At 45.3% G+C, this 10,000-nt stretch overlaps 1 protein-coding gene across 1 annotated transcript in view; it reads left to right on the top strand.

Annotated features, from left to right (window-relative positions):
* LOC310792211 (receptor-type tyrosine-protein phosphatase N2-like) overlaps positions 1-10,000 on the top strand; it is a gene marked incomplete at its 5' end in the record, with an annotated part of 65,708 nt that overhangs the window by 51,524 nt on the left and 4,184 nt on the right. Inside the window, one exon of the mRNA XM_083653939.1 lies at positions 7,129-7,193. Coding sequence (XP_083510065.1) covers positions 7,129-7,193 — 65 coding nt within the window. The remainder of the gene's footprint in view (positions 1-7,128; positions 7,194-10,000) is intronic.

Raw genomic sequence — 10,000 nt, forward strand, 5'->3', positions numbered from 1 at the left:
TTTGGAAACCACTGATGTAGGCTATCTCTATGTATCTCTTAATACAATATTTCTCTTTACACTCTTTACAAATTATATACCCATGTACATTGCACTCTTCACTACATCCTGTGATATCAGTCATTGTTTGAGACAGGTTATTTATTTTGTTGTGAAACATTACAGTCACTCAAAGGCCACACGCGCGTGGTTTACCGACGGCTCCTGAAGGCGTCATGTGCAGGACTGGAGACTGTGGAGAGGATGCAGCTGCAAGTGTTTGTCTGCTCTCAACTCTGTGAATCTCGCTTTAATCTTCATAACAGCGGCTCATTACCCGCTGTACACAACATGCACTAGTTCTGCAGAAGCACTCGCGGGTCTCTCCTCCTTTTACAGACTCTCTCACTAATCTCACCGCTGTTTACATGCTTTTCAGACTAGAACTAGCTAACACGCTAGTTATACTTAGCTTAGCTGTTAGCTATAGCTCTCTCCCTCTCAGTAAGATGTTCATGTTCATGTTCGTTACGCCCCTAACATTCATGTATATTTGCTGGAGGGGGAGAAATCTTCCGCTAGTGTTGATGTCCAGTGTGATGGCAGAGACACTGGGAAATGTGCGTTTGTTGCGTCGCGTGTAACGTTAATTTAGACGAGGAATCCCGTGGCAGAGACACTGGGAAATGTGCATTTGTTGCGTCGCGTGTAACGTTAATTAGACGAGGAATCCCATGGCAGAGACACTGGGAAATGTGCGTTTGTTGCGTCGCGTGTAACGTTAATTAGACGAGGAATCCCGTGGCAGAGACACTGGGAAATGTGCGTTTGTTGCGTCGCGTGTAACATTAATTAGACAAGGAATCCCGTTAATCACCTGTCCAAGTCAGTACTCCTTAAACACACCGCACGTGCAGCATGCATCAAGTAGGTTCCGACTGGTAATTAGTAACATCGGTCCGATTGTAACAGCAATAAAATATCACATATATGTCACTCACAACAAGTATTAAAACATATTTATTTGGTGTATATGTTGCTGTTTGTTGCTGTACATATTTTTTTGCATGTTAAAACGTGGTTGCCCCTGGGGCAACCAAAGGCCAAGAAATGGTTGCCCAATTTTTTTTTGGGTTGCCCGGGGCAACCGGGCAGCCGTTAATGTCGAGCCCTGCTGTAAAGTATGTAAGTAACGTACACTGTAAAGTATGTAAGGAATGTACACTGTAAAGTATGTAAGCAATGTGCACTGTAAAGTATGTAAGGAACGTACACTGTAAAGTATGTAAGGAATGTACACTGTAAAGTATGTAAGGAATGTACACTGTGAAGTATGTAAGGAATGTGCACTGTAAAGTATGTAAGGAATGTGCACTGTAAAGTATGTAAGGAATGTGCACTGTAAAGTATGCAAGGAATGTACACTGTAAAGTATGTAAGGAATGTGCACTGTAAAGTATGTAAGGAATGTACACTGTAAAGTATGTAAGGAATGTACACTGTAAAGTATGTAAGGAATGTACACTGTAAAGTATGTAAGGAATGTGCAGCGTAAAGTATGTAAGGAATGTACACTGTAAAGTATGTAAGGAATGTGCAGTGTAAAGTATGTAAGGAATGTGCACTGTAAAGTATGTAAGGAATGTGCACTGTAAAGAATGTAAGGAATGTACACTGTAAAGTATGTAAGGAATGTACACTGTAAAGTATGTAAGGAATGTGCAGTGTAAAGTATGTAAGGAATGTGCACTGTAAAGTATGTAAGGAATGTACACTGTAAAGTATGTAAGGAATGTACACCGTAAAGTATGTAAGGAATGTACACTGTAAAGTGTGTAAGGAACGTGCACTGTAAAGTATGTAAGGAACGTACACTGTAAAGTATGTAAGGAATGTACACTGTAAAGTATGTAAGGAATGTACACTGTAAAGTATGTAAGGAATGTGCACTGTAAAGTATGTAAGGAATGTGCACTGTAAAGTATGTAAGGAATGTGCACTGTAAAGTATGTAAGGAATGTACACTGTAAAGTATGTAAGGAATGTGCAGTGTAAAGTATGTAAGGAATGTGCACTGTAAAGTATGTAAGGAATGTACACTGTAAAGTATGTAAGGAATGTGCAGTGTAAAGTATGTAAGGAATGTGCACTGTAAAGTATGTAAGGAATGTACACTGTAAAGTATGTAAGGAATGTGCACTGTAAAGTATGTAAGGAATGTGCACTGTAAAGTATGTAAGGAATGTGCACTGTAAAGTATGTAAGGAATGTGCACTGTAAAGTATGTAAGGAATGTGCACTGTAAAGTATGTGAGGAATGTGCACTGTAAAGTATGTAAGGAATGTGCAGTGTAAATGGTAAATGACCTGCATCTATAAAGCGCTTTTATCCAAAGCGCTTTATAATGCCTACATTCACCCATTCACACACCAATGGCGGCAAGCTGCCACGCAGGGTGCTGGCGCAGCCACCGGGGACAATTTGGGGTTGAGTATCTTGCCCAAGTACACTTCCACATGTAGACTGGAGGAGCCGGGGATCAAACCACCGACCTCTTTTGTCCAAAGCGATTAGTGGACGACCCACTGTTCCTCCTGAGGCACAGCCGCCCCGATGTACACAATAGATATACAGCTGAAAACAACAGCAGTCACTGTCCATGTCTCGCTCCTCTCCGTGGCTGTGTGGAGGATGACAGACATGTTGAAGTATAGGGAGAATTGTCCACGCAGGAGGACAAACTCTCCATGCAGGAGGACAAACTGTCCACACAGGAGGACAAACTGTCCATGCAGGAGGACAAACTGTCCACTCAGGACAAACTGTCCACTCAGGACAAACTGTCCACGCAGGAAGACAAACTGTCCATTCAGGAGGACAAACTGTCCACGCAGGAGGACAAACTGTCCACTCAGGACAAACTGTCGATGCAGCAGGACAAACTGTCCATGCAGGAGGACAAACTGTCCACGCAGGAGGACAAACTGTCCACGCAGGAGGACAAACTGTCCCACAGGAGGACAAACTGTCCACCAATGAGGACAAACTGTCCACACAGGAGGACAAACTGTCCACACAGGAGGACAAACTGTCCACGCAGGAGGACAAACTGTCCACACATGAGGACAAACTGTCCACACAGGAGGACAAACTGTCCACACATGAGGACAAACTGTCCACACAGGAGGACAAACTGTCCACACAGGAGGACAAACTGTCCACACATGAGGACAAACTGTCCACACAGGAGGACAAACTGTCCACACATGAGGACAAACTGTCCACACAGGAGGACAAACTGTCCACACATGAGGACAAACTGTCCACACAGGAGGACAAACTGTCCACACAGGAGGACAACTTTTAATTGGAGACACTTCTAAGTTTGCGGTGTGTCAGTCGGAGGCTGTGGGTGAGAGCGAGAGACGAGCTGCAGCTGTCGTCTGCTGTGTCTGTACGTGTGTGTGTGTACGTGCGTGCCTGTGTGTGTGTGTGTGTGTGTGTGTGGGTGTGTGTGTGTGGGTGTGTGTGTGTGCGTGCGTGTGTGTGTGTACGTGCGTGCCTGTGTGTGTGTGTGTGTGTGTGTGTATGTGCGTGTGTGTGTGGGTGTGTGTGTGCGTGCGTGTGTGTGTGCGCGCGTGTACGTGCATGTCTGTGTGTGTGTGTGTACGTGCATGCGGCATGCCTGTGTGTATGTGCGTGTGTGTGGGTGTGTGTGTGCGTGTGTATGTGTGTGTGTGTGTGCATGTGTGTGTGCATGCGTGCGCGCGTGTGTATGCACACGCGTGTGTGTGTATGCACGTGCGTGTGTGCGTGCGCGCATGCGTGTGTGTGTGTGTGCTTGTGTGTGTGTGTGTGTGTGTGTGCCTGTTGTGTGTGTGTGGGGGGGCTGGGTATGTGATCACATCTGTGTATCTCCACCACCTGAGGAAATGAGTCAGACCTGAGAGACATCATTAAATCTGTATTTAACACAAAATAATCTGACACATTTCTTGGTGAAAACATCCTGCAGTGATTAGATGGAAGAAAAGGAGGCAGCATCCACAACATATAGTCTGTCTCTCTGTCTGCTGACTGATATACTATATATATATATATATATATATATATATATATATATATATATATATATATATATATATATATATATATATATATATACACTGATCTATAATATTTAATATGCTGACTAATATACTATACACTATACTATACTATACTATATACTGATCTATTGTTTAATATGGCATAATGACCTGGTCGCTGCACGAGTGCCTCCCCTTGTCGGTCGCGGTGCCTGTTCAGCGTGGGAGGGGAACTGGGGGGAATAACATGATCCTCCCACGCTGGGAAGAGGAGCGCTCCTAGTGCGTCCTTACCAGAGTAAATGAAAGGCGCTTGCAGCTCAAAAAAAGTTCCTTGTGGATATGGCCCCATAGACCGCCTACCTCTCTCTCTCTCTCCCCCTCTCTCTCTCTCTCTCTCTCTCTCTCCCTCTCTCTCTATCTGTCTGTCTATCTCCCTCGCTCTCTCTCTCCCTCTCTCTCTCTCCCTCTCTCTCTCTCTCCCCCTCTCTCTCTCTCTCTCTCTCCCCCCCCCCTCTCTCTCTCTCTCTCTCTCTCTCCCCTCTCTCTCTCTCTCTGTCTGTCTATCTCCCTCTCTCTCTAGGCTCTTTCACACCGGCCTTGAAAGCCGAAAAATGCACGGAAAATAGGATTCGCGCCTCCGATGTGAAAGTCGTGAACGCGCTTTGGTGGATAATTGTTTTACGCCTTTTGTCCCGCCACGGTAGGTAGTCACAGCGCCGGGTTACCTGGCAACCCGCCTCCATTTGAAAGCGTCGTCGCAGCGAGCCGGAAAAGGTGGGAATGGTCAGCTCATTCATAAAAAAATTACAGGGGAAATCACCTCATGTATCAAGAAAGTGCAGGAGTGAAAGTAAAAAAAGTAGCATATACAATCATGACTGCAGGGATGCCAGGAGGAATGCTCCGTGCGGTTAGGCTTTATGCTCAAACGATGTTGACATTAGTAGGTAAAATTAACGGATATAATAATAAGCTTCAGAGGGCTATAGCTGTCTGTGGCGAGTTGGTCTGAGGATATTCCCTCTCGAAATCAGCTCTGTGCATTCCCTTACAAAAACTACTAACGTTAAGTAGTCATGTGCATTTATAGCCTATACTATTCCCCCGACGAACGTTATGCAGACTGCAGCTGTTTGATATGCGTGCGGTCGTGTATCGTTCCAATTTTAGTAGGACACCATATCGATCTGCCCGCCCACCATGCGAGTGCACCTATCCTCCCTGCTCAGCGGACATAGGAGAAGTTGAATGAATTCGTTCATCATACAGTAGCTAGGCTACACTAACCTATGAAAATATTTATTTGGGCTAGGAGGAGCTGGAAATCCCTCCGCTCGCCTTTCAATGCGGGAGCGGGGGATTTCACCTGAAAGTACACAGCAGCACGGTAATGTGGCCATGCTGCTTGGCTCTGTGTGAAAGCAATTTCTGTGGCGAGGGTGCGGGCTTTGCGGGACTCCTAAACTGCAAATTTTGCGCGATCTGTGTGTGAAAGAGCCTTCTGTGTTTCTCTCGATCTCTCTCTGATATAGGGAGTGGAAAGCAGCAGACATCTTGACGTGTTTGCTCATAGCCCTCAGGCTTTTATTGCCCCCCTGCACCCACCCACACACACACACACACACACACACACACACACACACACACACACATACATACACACACACACAAACCTCCCCCGCATATCTGTGATGGCCATGTAATGATGGCGGCGAGGTGCAGCGATACGACAGATCTAATCGCTCTGTAATAACCTGTAGGACATGTGCACACACACACACACACACACACACGCACGCACACACACACACACACGCACACACGCGCGCAAACACACACACACACACACACACACACACACACACACACACACACACGCATGCACACACACACACACATACTCCAGAGGTACTGCCACCGGACGTGTTTGTAGACACAGCTGCGTGTGCGCGCGCGTGTGTGTTTGTGTGTGTGCATGTGTGTATATGTGTTTGTGTGTGTGTGCATGTGTGTGTGTGTGTGTGTGTGTTCTTGTACAGCTATCTTAGTGAGGACCAATTTGAGTGTTACACCTGGGAAGTGAGGACCTTTTGGCTGGTCTTACTTTCTCACACACCTTCATTGTGATTCGATGTTACAGTTTATTGTGATTTTCATTCGCTTTTTTAAGTAAAATAACTAAACTACTACTAAGCTAACTGACTAACTTAAAATAAGACACTTTACATGACACTTATTGTACATAGTAGTCAATGTAAAATTGGTAAAAAAGGAACACTCCGGCGATTTTCAACCAGCTTTTTTGCGGTTTTGCAGTCATTAATTTAGTTTGACAGTCTTTGAGAGGTGATTTGAGTTAAGTTGTGGACCAGTGATGTCATTTGTGCATGAATGACATCACTGGTCCACAACTGAACTCAAATCAACTCTCAATAACTGCCAAACTACATGAATGACTGCAAAACTGTTTACAGTTTTCTGATATACTACTGATGTTGTAATCATACAAAGCTGGTGGAAATACCTGGGGTGTTCCTTTAACCCATTGATACCTGTTGCAGCATTTGTGTGTGTATCCCTTTAAGACCGCGAACCGCGTTAACGCGGTTCGCGGTCTTAAAGGGATACGCACACAAATGAGGGATATACACACAAATGCTGCATCAGGTGGGTTAATGTTGAAATGTACCTGTGCCCTTGTTTGTTTTAGCTTGTGCACCTTTTTGCTGTGTTTTGAGAGCGATGCAAACCGGACTCAAATTCCTTCTATGTGTTCATACTTGGCCAATAAAGCTGATTCTGATTCTGAAAAGCGTACAACTGCACAAAATGCTACTAAGTTACAGTAAAAGCGACTTCAACCCTTGATCTATAAAGTAGAGCTATTGTAATATCCATAACATGCTAAATGTAGGCTATAAGATGGATGGTGCATAGAGTTCTTAGACTATCATTTTTAATGTTAAATTATGAGAAATTCAACTGTTTCATTCGATTAATGTCTCTCTCTGTCTCTCTCTCTCCTCCATTCTGTCTCTTTGTCTCTCGCCCACCCAGTGACGGCGCAGGGAGAAGTGGGACCTACATCCTGATCGACATGGTCCTCAACAAGATGGCTAAAGGTGGGCGGCACCTTTTCCTCTCTGCTTTACCCTGTCTGTGTGGAGAGAGGCGTTACCATGGCAACATGTCCCCCCCCCCCTCCATCCTCCCCTGCTTTACCCTGTCTGTGTGGAGAGAGGTGTTACCATGGCAACATGCCCCCCCCCCCCCTCCATCCTCCCCTGCTTTACCCTGTCTGTGTGGAGAGAGGCGTTACCATGGCAACATGTCCCCCCCTCCATCCTCCCCTGCTTTACCCTGTCTGTGTGGAGAGAGGCGTTACCATGGCAACATGCCCCCCCCTCCATCCTCCCCTGCTTTACCCTGTCTGTGTGGAGAGAGGCGTTACCATGGCAACATGCCCCCCCCTCCATCCTCCCCTGCTTTACCCTGTCTGTGTGGAGAGAGGCGTTACCATGGCAACATGCCCGCCCCCCTCCATCCTCCCCTGCTTTACCCTGTCTGTGTGGAGAGAGGCGTTACCATGGCAACATGTCCCCCCCCCTCCATCCTCCCCTGCTTTACCCTGTCTGTGTGGAGAGAGGCATTACCATGGCAACATGTCCCCCCCCCCCTCCATCCTCCCCTGCTTTACCCTGTCTGTGTGGAGAGAGGCGTTACCATGGCAACATGTCCCCCCCCCTCCATCCTCCCCTGCTTTACCCTGTCTGTGTGGAGAGAGGCGTTACCATGGCAACATGTCCCCCCCCCCTCCATCCTCCCCTGCTTTACCCTGTCTGTGTGGAGAGAGGCGTTACCATGGCAACATGTCCCCCCCCCCTCCATCCTCCCCTGCTTTACCCTGTCTGTGTGGAGAGAGGCGTTACCATGGCAACATGCCCCCCCCCCCTCCATCCTCCCCTGCTTTACCCTGTCTGTGTGGAGAGAGGCGTTACCATGGCAACATGTCCCCCCCCTCCATCCTCCCCTGCTTTACCCTGTCTGTGTGGAGAGAGGCGTTACCATGGCAACATGCCCCCCCCCCCTCCATCCTCCCCTGCTTTACCCTGTCTGTGTGGAGAGAGGCGTTACCATGGCAACATGTCCCCCCCCTCCATCCTCCCCTGCTTTACCCTGTCTGTGTGGAGAGAGGCGTTACCATGGCAACATGTCCCCCCCCTCCATCCTCCCCTGCTTTACCCTGTCTGTGTGGAGAGAGGCATTACCATGGCAACATGTCCCCCCCCCCTCCATCCTCCCCTGCTTTACCCTGTCTGTGTGGAGAGAGGCATTACCATGGCAACATGTCCCCCCCCCTTTAGTCAAGGGTCTGGAAATTGCATGAGAGAGAGAGAGAGGGTTCTCTCAAATTCAGAGCTGCACTATTGGAATGACTGTCAAGTCGGGTTTTGAGATTGCAAACATTAGTTGATCAGTTGATTACAGTGATTAAGGATTAAACATAAGGATGCTTTACATCACATGACTGTCATTCTATGTGACAAGACATTGACAAAATGTAATACATATATATTTATAGATTCCTGCTGCTAGTTATCTGTAATAGAGAGAAATAGCTAATAATCTGATAAGAGAGAGAGAGAGAGAGAGAGGGAGAGGGAGAGGCCAGCTCCCACACACTGTATTAGGTAGGGCCATATGATTTCCACAAAACGAGGAAAAAAATTTATAATGGAATTTAGTAATAAAAATTGAATCAACTGTAAAACATGGAATGTTGCCGAATCTTCCATAATTTGGCTAAAATTTATCAAAAGTTTAAAATTTATCAAAATCAAAAGCAGACCTAATTATTGTAACCTAAATTATTTAATTGTAAAAGTCATTGTAAAATATACAGAAATGATTCCGTTTTCGATTGGGGTGTTTTGAGAGGGGTTGGGTCTTGTGTGGGACCCTTACGTCACCTCATAACTTAGGTTACACAAAACAACAATAAGTCTATATTTTCTATACACACAGTATATATATATATAATATATATACACACACACACACACACACACACACACACACACACACACACACACACACACACACACACACAGACATACATACATACACAGTATAATGTATATATATATATATATATATATATATATATATATGCTCTCAAAAATAGAGCTAGATTAGCTAAGTACATCTGGGGTGCGTTCGGAAATATCACTCCGAGCACCCCACTGGACCGTTCGTAAGTTGGGAGTGCTGTTGTAATGTACGGTACCTTTGCGCTCTCATCTCAGTGTTGTAGAGCGTCAGAGTGGATTTACGAACGCACCCCGTGATACAGGCCCTATCTATCTATCTATCTATCTTTCTATCTATCTATCTATCTATCTATCTATCTATCTATCTATCTATCTATCTATCTATCTTTCTATCTATCTATCTATCTATCTATCTATCTATCTATCTATCTATCTATCTATCTATCTATCTTTCTATCTATCTATCTATCTATCTATCTATCTATCTATCTATCTTTCTATCTATCTATCTATCTATCTATCTATCTATCTATCTATCTATCTATCTATCTATCTATCTTTCTATCTATCTATCTATCTATCTATCTATCTATCTATCTATCTATCTGTCTGTCTGTCTGTCTGTCTGTCTGTCTGTCTGTCTGTCTATCTATCTATCTATCTATCTACCTACCTGGAACTCCACCCTGAAGCGAGAGTCTTGCCGAGGAGAGAAGCTCAAAATGAGGCCGGGTTTCTTTTCTCTTTTTTCCCACCTTCCATCAGAGTCTTGCTGAGGAGGGAAAGGCTCAAATAAGGATTTGTCTTTTATGCCGTTTGTCCGTTTTGAGGTTTATCAGAACCTGCACAATAGCCCTCGGCTTTTTAAGTCCTTAAAA

This window comes from Poromitra crassiceps (assembly GCF_964638095.1).
Source record: "Poromitra crassiceps genome assembly, chromosome: 17".
Classification (NCBI taxonomy): domain Eukaryota; kingdom Metazoa; phylum Chordata; class Actinopteri; order Beryciformes; family Melamphaidae; genus Poromitra; species Poromitra crassiceps.